Below are 12,647 nucleotides of genomic sequence, written 5' to 3'. Positions count from 1 at the left end.
AGGAATCAACTGTGGCAGGTCAGATGTTGTTCATGTCTGCTTCCATGCCATGGGCGCCACACGTGGACCTTGACCAAACACACAAAGAACTAAGTTATTAGTCATGAAAGGGAGAAAGCTATCCATGAAGCAAGGCCTGATCTACACCGCAGCCTGAGATTCAGAAGCTTTGCTTGTAGTATATGTTTATTATATATCATCAACCAGATTCCACTGTGTGAGCCATGTTATCCCAATTCAATATATCTGCTATCCTGAATGTGCCACCTATTTAACCACTACAAAGAACAGGCAGAACTCACCCCTGTTCCCTTCACTTCCATGGCCACCCTTATCTTCTGTGGTTTTAGGACTCTCGGCCACAGGAGATCTGGCAGCCAGGAGAGGTGGTGGTGCACTGGATTCCTCCCTTTCCTCTTCTGATTCTGCTTTACGCTTGACTGCCAAGGTCTGTGGCTTGCTCTGTTTGGGAAGAAAAGGCTAGTTTGAAAACACAGGCAGATTCCAAGTGCAGGGAAGAACAAACTCCAGAGACTACTTAGAAATGGAGAAGTTGGGAAAATGTGAAAACAAAATTGACTTCTCTTGTGCTAAGGATCCTATCCAGAAGCATGCACTTGCCAAGGAAGAATTAACAGTACAGTACAGTATTAATATATTCCACAACATTGCTACAGTAGTTATCTGAAGAATGTGTCCTGTGATAAAGTTGGGAGCTTCAAGCCTGAAATCAACTCACAACATCCAACATACAAACACCAGTGGGCCTTCCCTTAGGTGGGGGATCCATTTCGGACACACACCCCCCTCGTAAGGGGAATTCTGCATATGCTCAAGCCCTATTAAAAATAATGGGGCTCATGCCTGGGGCATAGCCACTATATTTAGCTTTCATATTAATAAAACTGCACCCAAACATTTATATTACACCTGAGACCAAAGCTATGAAACCACTACCACTCATTAACAAGAGGCAAAAATCTTTAGGGACCTTTCCTATACTTATCTCATTACTAGCAACCATAGGGCAAAAAGACAGCAGTACTGCTTTGGGAACAACTTCCTAGCAGCATGTGTCCATGATGACTATCTGCTTTTCTCCCAGAATGTTTCTCTTTAATCCAACAGCCAAAATCTATTGGCTCAGGTGGCCAGTGTAGATTTGAATACTCAATACAGTGCCACACACATAAAGAAAGGTCATACAAGACAAATTCACATGGCCCTTGGTTGTGAATTTTCTCTTTTCCCTATGTATTTCTAGGACGTTGTTAAAAAGTTTCATTTTAAACTACTGCAGAAATCAACATATCTTGAAAAACTTGTTCCTACAACACATCTTTCAATTGCTTCACTTCTCAAAGTGGGAGTGGTTGGCAATGTGAATAAGCCTGTGGTTATGCTACTACTGATGTTGCCCACAATTCTGCCCCCTTGCCAAACATCATCACATCCAAGATACATGGTGGCAAGATACATTGTGTTATGCCTGATGTAATCCTCCCTAGAGTAAGAACTGCTTCCTCCATTTCACTTTTAGGAACAGTGGGCCCACCATATCACTGGACATATGATTCACAGTTTTGACCAGCCATACCCTGTATTATTCAATGATGGTGATGTAAATGCACACATGCTGAAGTGTGCACATTCACATCACCAACACTGAACAATATGTGTGATCATCTGCATTTATTTTATTTTATTTTTGGTATTTGCATTTGCAGGATGGCCCAGAACTGAACTCCTGCTGATAGAGGGCTCACTGTACTTCTTTTTCAATACTCTTGCAAAGACAACTCCATGATCATGTGGCCAGCATGATGGCACAGAACGCTGTTACTTTCACATTAAAATGGTACCCATTTGTCTACTTTTACTTCTATATGCTTTTGAACTGCTAGGTTGGCAGAAGCTGGGACTTGTGACAGGGGTTCACTCCATCACAGGGTGCTTGGGCCTTTTACTGCCAAGCTACTGATCTTGCAATCATCAGAGTCAGCATCTTAACTGCTGAGCCACCATGTGAATCATGTGCAGGTAAATACAAACCCCATTCATCCCCGCTACTCACTCCTCAACAATGGCATCACTTACTGGTAATTGGACAGGTTGCACATAGTATGCCGCTGGTGGTGCCTGGGCCATGACTGGAGACGAAGCAGTGCTCTTTACCTGTGTTGTCCCTTGGACCTGGGCTACGCTGACTCCAGATGAGAGTGGAGGAGGGGCTTCTTGTAGGAGAGGTGGAGAACAAGAAAATGAGGCAGATGAGCTCTGTGACACTGAGGAGGCTGTGTGCGCCTGGGACACTGGCTGGACTACAGCGGGCAAGCCCCGAGGAGCCTGCACAGCCGTGTTCAATTGGGGAAGACCCAGTGCCTGAGCCTGGGCAGAGCCCTGCTGGCGGCTACCTACCACTTGTACTGGGATGTGAGGTGGGGGCTGCTGGGATGCAGACATTTTGGCAGCACCAAATTGGGGAGCCTTGAGTGGAGCAATTGGGGGTTTGGACTGAATAGGAATAGGTGACTTTGTGGCTGCCTGGCAAAGACTGTCCTGCTGAAGCTGCACTGGTTGAGGCTGTGACTGAAGCATGGGCTGGACAACAAGAGTCTGGGCTGGCTGCTGGCTCTGGAGAGGTTGGGTCGGCTGCTGAACCTGAGCTGGCCCTTGCTGTTGCTGTTGCTGTGTCAAAGATGGAGCTTGCTGGTGCTGCTGCTGCGCTAGTTGGAGGTGTGTGGCAGTGTGCAAGAGCTGAGACTGGCGATGCTGAAACTGTTGCTGGTGATGGATGGCAATTTGCTGCTGGATCACAACTTGCTTCTGGAGGTGAATCTGCTGCTGCTGCTGGATCAGGGAGTGAGGCTGGATTTGAGTGTAGGTGGCTGTAAGGAACAAGAATAATTATACATCACCATCAGGGTGTGTGCCATCTTAAATTCAATTAACCAAATGATGCCAGATTCCTGCCTCCAGTTTATAATCTGGGGAAGAGAGGGAAAGGCAGAGTCCAAGAAAACAACAAATGGAAGCAAACAAATGACATTATCTTATGGATGAATATGACCACAGCCCAGCGGGAGAACACATGCTTTGAAATTAGAGGGTCTATGGTCCAATCACATTAACCAAAAGGAATATAAATCACAGGAAGGACGGATGAAATGCCTGCCTTAGGCCTTGGTTATCCACGTCCAGGCAGTATAAGCTAGGACAAGCCATCTGATTCAAAAGAAGTCAAATGTGGAAAGAAAATATAACAGCCCACAGGTCTTCCTTCTCCTGAGCACCTGATTCCCAGACAAGAAGCCTGCAAGTGAGCTCTTCCCCTCCCAGCTGCAAGCCCCATGAAACATAACTAATATACCAAAATGTATTACAACCAATCTTCCCTGTGGGACTTGAAAAGGGAACACAACTGTCATCACAGTGAGACTGGTTATTGAACAAACGGCTTAAGGTACCAAGCAGCCAAGAGAGGCTCTTAAGTAAACAAGTGTCCACTTTCACTTACCAGAACTGATCAAAGTCTGGCTTGGGGCTGGTGTACCTGTCCGGGTCAGATTCATACCCACAGTCTGCTGACCATTGCCATCTGCTTCAGCCTTCTTTGCTGCTGCATTTTCTGCTTCGGTCTGACTTCCCTGGCTCACAGTCACTGCATGGGCAGCAGAAGCTACAGGTAAAGGCTGAACTACACCAGTACCTTTCCTTTGGCAGCTACCTCCTGGAACAGATGAGGCTGTCTGACTCAAGCCAGAGGCAGTATGATTCCCCACAGATGATACTAAACCTCCAGAAATGCCATTATTTCCCGCTGCTCCTTGGCTGAGATTTAGAGACTGCCCTACATTGCCTGAAGAAGCTTGTGTCACTGTCAAAGTCTGGCCAGAATGGGTGGCCTGTGGTAGTACTGAAGATTGGGAATTCCCTGGTAAAGCAGCCTTTGGAGCAGAAGCCTGGAGCTGGGCATTAGCTGCTGAGGTCTGCTGATTTCTGACAGCCAAATTCTGCACCTGGGAGGGGAGGGAAACAAAGGAAGGGGAACCAGGTTACAAGAGGCAAAAAAACCTTGAAATCTATTTTGTCTTGATTTGCAATAAAATTGAACACACTTAAAAACATTATGAAAGTAGCTCTTTGAAATTGTTGCAGCTTTGCTTCTTTTTGTGTGTCAAATAATTAGTACTGGCCAGTGTTACAAGGTACTACAGAGTGAGGACTGAATTGTTGTTGTTTTTTAAAGAGACAGAATCAATCCTTTGGACAAAATTTTAACTTCAGCTCCCTTCTTCTCATTTGGAGTCAAGTTAAAGATCACATGGCACTTTCTGGGTGGAGCTTTAAGAAGAGCCCTCCCCAGTATGGCTTTCGACTCAGCCCAAACAATCTCCTTGTGTTATAAGCATTCTAGTGTCCACTGCCTCTATATTCCTCCATCACAAACTGAACTCTTTTTTCTCCTCCTTGCCCATCCTCCACTGGAAAAGTTGATATTCACTTTGCCTATTTGATATTTATCACTTGTATATTTTCCTTCTACTGTACATGAAGCTGACTTTTGGCAGAGTTAACACTAGTTAAGAAAGAAAATAGATACAGAGAGAAAACATGCAGATAGAAATAGGTAGAAATACCTCTAAGCATTCCAAGAAATACTGGGACAGACAAAAGGACAGGATAAGACATGGAACCACCAGCCAGATATAGAGGGAGCCTAAGTCATGTTGTAGGTCCTCAGAAATCATGGTCTACAGTCTGACCATTGCAAACACAAAACCACTTGTACCAGTTTGCTTTGCCTTACCAAATCACTCTCCCTGCCCCACATTGTTTCTTGGAGAATCCCCTATCATGGAGAAGGCAGGGATTTCTGATTTCTTCAGCTCAGATCTTCTCTCTTTTTTTGGTTTGGGCTACTACTTGTTGAATCAGAAACACTAGTTAATACTAAGCAGTAAATAGTTTGTGTTCTTGTTCGTGTGGACACACGTTATTTTGAAAAGCTGTGTCTCTCCCTTTCTAGATCAGTAACGTAAGACAGTTATCATGTGCCTTCAAGTCATTTCCGACTTATGGTGACCCTACCATCCGATTTTCTTGGCACATTTTGATCAGCAGGGATGAACCATTGCCATCACTTGCGATTGAGAGTGTGACTTGCCCAAAGTACTCATTGTGTTTACATAGTGAAGTAGGAATTCTGCCTCTTATCTCCAGGAGTCCTAGTCCAAAACTCAAGCCACTACACTGCACTGTCCTACCAGATTACCTAGAGAGAAATACCAATGGGTTTATGGGTGTCAACAATTAGTGGCTGAAAGGATGAGGAAGTAGCTTTGGAGGATAATAGACTTGAAAAAGTACAGCTGACTAGCTTACATAAGCCAACTGCAAAAATGAAACCATTTCTGACTGGGTGCTGCCAAGAACCCTTGAGTATAGCACAAATGTAATGCTCTACTCACAGAAAAATGGGGCTAAAGGGACACACCCAAAACTGGGACAGGCCAGGCTGGTCGTGGGAACCCCGGAAGAGGGTGTCACTGACCTGGTCCGTGTCTGTGTGGACCCCAGGAGAATGAGTGGGTGGAACTTCCTGCTGAACAGCAGCCACAGCCCCGTTAGGCATCAGGATGAGCTGGGAAGTAAGAGGTACATTGCGGCCCAAGGTTCGGTTCACCTGCAACAGGTTCCCCAGCTGCGGCTGTTGGGGGAGGGTTAGGCAGTATGGAGACGGGAAGAGTAAAAGGGAGAGAAAGGAGGAAAGAAAGCGAACCACAAGCAAACAGGTTATAATGTGTCATGGGCCCTAGCGTCTCCAACAGATACTCATCCCGTCTCGGCAGTATTCTCTTCGCTGCAGCCATTTTGCAGGAGACAGAAAGCAGAAGTTAACTTATTTTGAAAGGCTGTGTCACCACTCTTTCCCCTTTCTAGGCCAATAACATAAGACTGTTATCGTGTGCCTTCAAGTCATTTCCAGTTTATGGTGACCCTATCATCTGATTTTCTTGGCACGTTTTGTTCAGCAGGGATGAGCCATTGCCATCACCTGGGATTGAGAGTGTGACTTGCCCAAAATACTCATTGGGTTTGCATAGCCAAGTAGGAATTCAGACTCTTATCTCCTAGTCCAACACTCAGGCCACTACACCACACTGTCCTACTAGATTACCTAGAGATAAATATCTATGGGTTTGTGGGTGTCAACAATGAGTGGCTGGCAGGACGAGGATCAACTGAGAAACAGATCTGTCACACTTTAGGCCTACATTCAAGATAATGGATTCATTAATTAATTATAAGATTAAAAATCTGAGGCCAAGTAGATAAAACAATTCAGTCATGTTGCAGCTAAAACTTAAAGAAGGAATACAGAAGGGGAAGTGGAGGAAGCAAGCCAGAAGCCTATTTCTTATCTATCTATATTATGATTATGGCTTTTTTCCCTTCAAACACCCTCAATTTTGTGGGAAAAAGCTGGTGAGAAAATATTACAAATCAGGTTATTTAAACTGGGTAAGATGGAATCATATTTCAGACAAGCACTTTAACAAAACTAGTTTTAAAAGATAGATTCATGACCTGAGTCCCCGAGTTACTAAAATAATGGAACTATGTTCCAGTACATTATAAAAACACATGCTAAGTGCCATGGGATCTTTAAGATTCATGGAAAACCAAACACCTTCACAGTATCATCTCTCCCCATAGTACATCTACACTGAACTACTGAGCTGAGACTCAACCAATGTTCAAATAAAATGAATAAAGATTGCCAACTCATAAGTGAACAATTCATTCATTTATTCATTTTATTTTATTTCATTTTTATGTTGTCTTTCTCCCAAAAAGCGACCCAAGGCAGCTCACAAGATAAAAACACTTTTAAAATTTTACTACAAAAATTTAAAAGCAATTAAGATAATCCAGTTAAAACAGTATAAAATTAACATTACGAATATACAAAGGCTAAAAACATAACTAAAACATATACCCCCTGAGATTGCAGGGGAACACAGGCTGTATCCCTATTCCCTGATCTGCCTTCTGACTGACCAGGATTGCCCTCTGTCTTGTCTGGAATAACTTTCAATTTGTTTGCTCTCATCCAGTCCATATAAAAGTCACCCTGTTAAAATTTTAAAAAGCCTGATTGAATACAAAGGTTTTTACTTGCCAGGGAAAGGAAAGCAGGGAGGGGGTCAGCCTAGCCTCTCATGGAACAGGGTTCCAGAGGGTGGGAGCAGTCACCAAGAAGGCTTTCTCTCATGTCCTTGCCAAGAAAGACTGTGAAGATGGTGCAAGTGAGAAAATGTCTTCACCCGAAGATCTTAGGGCTCTGGCAGATTCATATGGGGAGACGTGGTCTCTCAAATAGTCTGGACTAGCGTTTTGAATTGTGGCAGAAAACAAACTGGCAGCCAGTGAAGCTGTTTCAACAAGGAAGTTATATGCTCCCTATAACTAACTCTGGTCTGCATTCTAGCTGTGGCACTTTGAATGTGCTGTAGTTTCTGAACAGTTTCCAAAGGCAGTCCCACGGAGAGTGTGTTACAGTAGTCCAAACAGGATGTAATCAAGGCATGTACTACCATAGCCAGATCTGATATCTCAAGGAACAGGTGCAGCTGGTGCACTAGTTTTAGCTGTGCAAATGCACTCCTAGCCAGTGCTGAAACCTGGGCAGAATTGAATCCAGAGTTGAGACCAGGACAGTCAAGCAGCAAGCTTGAGATTGCAGGAGGAGTGTAACTCCATTCAGCACAAAGTCTCTATGCCCTGAGAGATATCTTTATTGGCCCACCGAAATGCACAATATACTTGTTGCAAGTTTTCAAAGCTCCATGGGCTTCTTCATCAGGCAAGATGTGACAAACCAAACAGGAGAAGGAAAAAGAAATCAATTGGAGATGTTAGTCAGATGCCTGTATGTTCTTTCAGTTCTTACTAAAGATGTTATGATGGAGAATTTTTTCTTCTTAAATTTGGAGTGAATTCTCATGTTTTACCTCTATGGCACTGTACAGACGGGCACTATAGTGCGCCCTCATCACATGCGAAGGGCGGTGCTTCCAGACACCCCTCGCCCCTCACACAGGATGAGGGCATCAAAATGGTGACGCCCTGTACAGATGGGCGCCGCCATTTTGACGTGACGGACGCTTAGCATCCGCACGTCACAGCGACATTATGACGCCGTGAGTGCGCCATTGGTGCACTGCGGCGTCATAATCGCACCACAAGAAGAACCCGCTTTTTGCAGGTTCTTTTTGCTCCGCAGGGAAGACCCATGGTCTGGAGGCTGAGGCTTCCCCACAGAGCAAACCAAGGTGCCAGGAGACCGTCCTTTTTGGACGGTCTGTCCCGTGCTTATATCACCAAAATGTTCTGATGCAAAAACATGGAGACTTCTTGAGGAATCCATGTTCTCTGCCCACAAAGAGGCCTGTGACCTCACTGGAATGCAGACATACTGGGTTGCAAAAGAGGGGTTCTGAGATGCAAATGGACTTTAAATTTTCTGGACTTTGAAAATCTTCCTATTGCCACATGGCCAGAAGGAGGAGGAGCCTGCTTGCAAAATATATCCTCCCCATCATAATATCTTCACTAAGGACTGAAACAACATACAGTGGACCCTTGTTATACACTGGGGTTTGGTTTCCAGATCCCCCATGTATAACAAAATCCATGTATGTTCAAGTCCCATTACATATAATGACATAGCAAAATAGTGTCTTATAAAAAATGGAAAATCAAGCTTTGATATTTGAAATTTATAATTTTTTTGAACATTTTCAAACCATGTATGCTTGAATCTGTGTATAAAAAAATCCATGTATAAAAAGAGCCAACTGTACAGTCATCTGACTAACATCTCCAATGGTGCTTTTTTTCTCCTGTTTGGTTTGTAACATCTTGCCTGATTAAAATGCCCATGGAGCTTTGAAAGCTTGCAACAAGTATATTGTGCTTTTTGGTTGGCCAATAAAGGTATCATTGATGGATTTTTGTTTGTATTTGTTAAATGGCCAACACAGCTACCCAGCATGTTTTCTCTATACCCTGATCTGCCTTCTGAACATCTCTTTCTTGTCTGGATTAAGTTTCAATTTGTTTGCCTTTATCTAGTCCATTACTGACAGCAGACACTGGTTCATTACCGAGATAGCTTTCTTGGAATCAGATGCAAAGGAGAGAGAAAGCTGGGTCTCATCCGCATACTGGTGACACCGCACCCATATCTCTGGATAACCTCTCTCAGCATTTTATGTAGGTGTTAAATAACATGGGAGACAAAAGAGAACCATGGGAGACTCCACAAAACAGCAGCCAAGGAGTAAAATACGAGTTCCCCAACATGATCTTCTGAGTTTGCCCCTCCAATAAGGACCAGAAACACTGCATAACAGGGCCCCATATTCCCATCCCAGAGAGGCAGCCCAGAAGGATACCATAGTCGATGATATCGAAAGCCGCTGAGAGGTCCAGCAAGACCAACAAGGACACATTCTCCTTGTCCAGTTCCCTGCGTAGGTCATACACCAAGGTGACCAAAGCTGTCTCTGTCCCATAGCCAGGTCTGAACCTAGAACTGAAATGGAGCTAGATCATGGAATTGGGAGGCCTTAACTCACCCCAGCACCTTGCCCAAACAAACAAAAACAGTTCTGGTGTAAACACATGCAAGGAGAGCAAAATAGATATATATGATAGGAGACAGTAATGCTTTTACATTTCTTACCCGAAGATACATCTGAGCTTGTGACTGGTTGAGAGGTGGTGAGGTGGTATTCCCCAGGAGTACAGATTGTGTCAAGGTGGTGGTACTAGGAGAACTCACACTTTGTGAACGGCTGATTAACTGTGCAGCTGATGTTGTGGCCAAATTAATCTGTAAAGTGAAATGAAAGAGAGCAACAGATGTAGGTAACTATATTAACAGAATATAGTTACCTTCAACAGCTGCAAGTGACAGGAAATACAAGGTCATACTCCTCCCAACCTATTCAGACCCCACCAGCCATTTATAACTCCCAGTTTGATGCCTTTCCTCCTGCTGTCCAAGAGGCCAGAAACGATATGGACCAAGTGTCCATACAGAGATGAGCCTTCTGAAGCTGTTGGTGCTACTACCACCACTTCCATCATCATGCCATTTCCCCCCAGAACAGGGACTCAAAACAGCTTAAAAATTAAAACAAACACAACATAAAAACACACAAAAATTAATTTGCCTATAACTTTGAAAGTAATTTAAAACAATTCAAAACATAAAAAGGGTAGGATAGTTAAAAAAACACAGAGCAACCTATGTCAAGTCTTTTCTTAAGAACAGTCAACCATCCACAGCCAGGAAAACAAATGGTGATGGAGCCAAGGTCAGGAATCACTGGGAAGGAAGAGCGGCAACACATGCAACTCTCTCCAGGGACACTACATATATAAAAATGGAATTTGGGTGGGAAGAGGTAAACACCAGCCTCAAAAGCCTCTTGCTCTTGTGCAGCTGGGGAAAAGTAAAAATACATATGTAAACCAACACCATCCAATTATACTTTTCATACCAACATTAGAAGACAACTGAAGTACAAGCTCTATCACCCTGAACACAGACATGCTAGAAAGAACAGCGCCTTTCTGCAGATGGAGTTCCTTCCTTGCTTTACTGAGACCTGGCTGGAAGAGGACAGTGCTATAACTTGGGCACAGGCTCTCCCAGCTGGGTACTCAGTCATTGAGCAGGTAAAGAGAAGTGGGCAAGGGGGCGGAGTGGCTCTGGTTCACAAAAACAACCTTACCTTGACCAGGATACCTGTCCTGAAAACGGTCCACTTCGAGTGTATGTACCTAAGCCTGAAGACCAAGGATAATTTGGGGATTCTGTTAGTATACCATCCACCCAGTTGTCTAACAGACTCCCTAACCAAGCTGACACAGCTGGTCTCAGAGTTGCTGTTGGAGTCACCCAGACTTCTAATTCTGGGCAACTTCAACATCCCACTCGAGACCAGTCTATCAAATCTTAAAGGTGTGGCTCAGGAGTTCATGGAATCCATGACAAACATGGGCCTATCCCAATTGGTCAGTGGGCCTACTCATTGTGCAGGTCATACACTCGATGCGGTCTTTAGTACAGAACAGGAATATCTGTGGGTGGAAGTAACGAAAACCTCCCCATTGTCATGGACGGATCATTTCCTGATCAAGGCTGAACTGTCATTTAACAAATACTTTGCAAATAAAATCTCTCAGATAAGAGCTGACTTGGATGCCGGAGTTACAACAGCATCAACTGATGAGGTGTCCAGCAACTTCGCTGATGTGGTTTTACTGGATCAATTTCAATCTGTAAGTACTGATGACATGGACAAGCTCCTTGGTAAAGTGAGGAAAACAACTTGCCCTCTTGACCCTTGCCCTTCGTGGCTAGCCGTCCAGGGGGAGACGCCTTGAGGGTGTTCTTAAGGGACATCATCAATGTATCTCTTAGGGAGGGTCATGTTCCATCCTGTTTGAAGGAAGCGGCAGTTAGGCCACTCCTGAGAAAACCTTCCCTTGACCCCCCCGGATATGAAGAACTACAGCCCAGTCTCTTTATTGCCATTTCTGAGCAAGGCGATCAAGAGAGCGGTTGCTCTTCAACTCCAACCTGTCTTGGATGAAACCGATTATCTAGATCCATTTCAAATTGGCTTTAGGACGGGAGTTGGAGTTCAGACTGCCATGATTGCTATGGCTGATGATCTTCGCCTGGGCATCGACAGGGGTAGTGTGGCCCTGTTGGTGTTACTAGACCTCTCAGTGGCTTTTGACACAATAGACCATGACATCCTGTTGAATCGCCTGGAAGGGCTGGGGATTGGAGGCACTGCATTGCAGTGGTTCCGTTCCTTCCTCTCAGGCAGATTCCAGAAGATGATGCTCGGGGACAGTTGCTCTGCAAGGAAAGAGCTTAATTGTGGCGTCCCACAAGGCTCCATCCTGTCACCGATGCTTTTTAACATTCACACGAAGCCGCTGTGAGAGATTATCCGGAGGCATGGGGCAGGGTGTTATCAGTACGCTGATGACACCCAGATATATTTCTCCATTTCTCGGTCATTGGCTTTGACTTCAGATGGCGTCTCTCCTCTCAATGACTGTCTTAAGGCAGTAATGGACTGGATGAGGGGAAAACAAATTGAATCTAAATCCAGAAAAAAATGAGGTATTTATAGTATCAGCTCAAAACCCAGGTATCGGGATGCAACCTCCAGTCCTGGAAGGGGCCACACTCCTCTCAAAGGACTGTGTTCGCAGTCTGAGGGTGCTCCTAGGTCCATCGCTTCACATAACAAACCAGGTCAGGAGTGCCTATTATCAGCTTTGACTAATACGCCAGCTGCACCTTTTCCTGGAAATCAGAGACCCTGAGACCGTAGTACATGCACTGGTAACCTCACGCCTTGATTTCTGTAATGTATTCTACATGGGGCTACCCTTGTGCTTGGTCTGGAAACTTCAATTAGTTCAAAACATGGCAGCCAGACTGGTCTCTGGTACATCCAGAAGAGACCATGTAACACCGATCTTAAAATCACTTCACTGGCTGCCCATTAGTTTCCGGGCCCAGTATAAGGTGTTGGTTATCACCC

The 12,647-nt window shown here is 44.6% G+C and overlaps 1 protein-coding gene across 3 annotated transcripts in view; it reads right to left on the bottom strand.

Moving 5' to 3' along the window:
• Positions 1–12,647, bottom strand: part of PHC1 (polyhomeotic homolog 1) — a 54,246-nt gene that overhangs the window by 11,435 nt on the left and 30,164 nt on the right. For 2 of the 3 annotated variants that reach the window (XM_042448718.1, XM_042448719.1), the window contains exons 5-9: positions 9,755–9,904; positions 5,555–5,710; positions 3,518–4,019; positions 2,098–2,888; positions 303–462 (exon numbers count right to left, since the gene is read on the bottom strand). In XM_042448718.1, coding sequence (XP_042304652.1) covers positions 303–462; positions 2,098–2,888; positions 3,518–4,019; positions 5,555–5,710; positions 9,755–9,904 — 1,759 coding nt within the window. The remainder of the gene's footprint in view (positions 1–302; positions 463–2,097; positions 2,889–3,517; positions 4,020–5,554; positions 5,711–9,754; positions 9,905–12,647) is intronic. The other variant, XM_042448720.1, reaches the window with a different exon arrangement.

Source organism: Sceloporus undulatus, chromosome 2 (assembly GCF_019175285.1).
Source record: "Sceloporus undulatus isolate JIND9_A2432 ecotype Alabama chromosome 2, SceUnd_v1.1, whole genome shotgun sequence".
NCBI lineage: Eukaryota > Metazoa > Chordata > Lepidosauria > Squamata > Phrynosomatidae > Sceloporus > Sceloporus undulatus.
The sequence above is the reverse complement of the archived record's forward strand: the minus strand, read 5'-3'. Positions and strand labels throughout refer to the sequence as shown.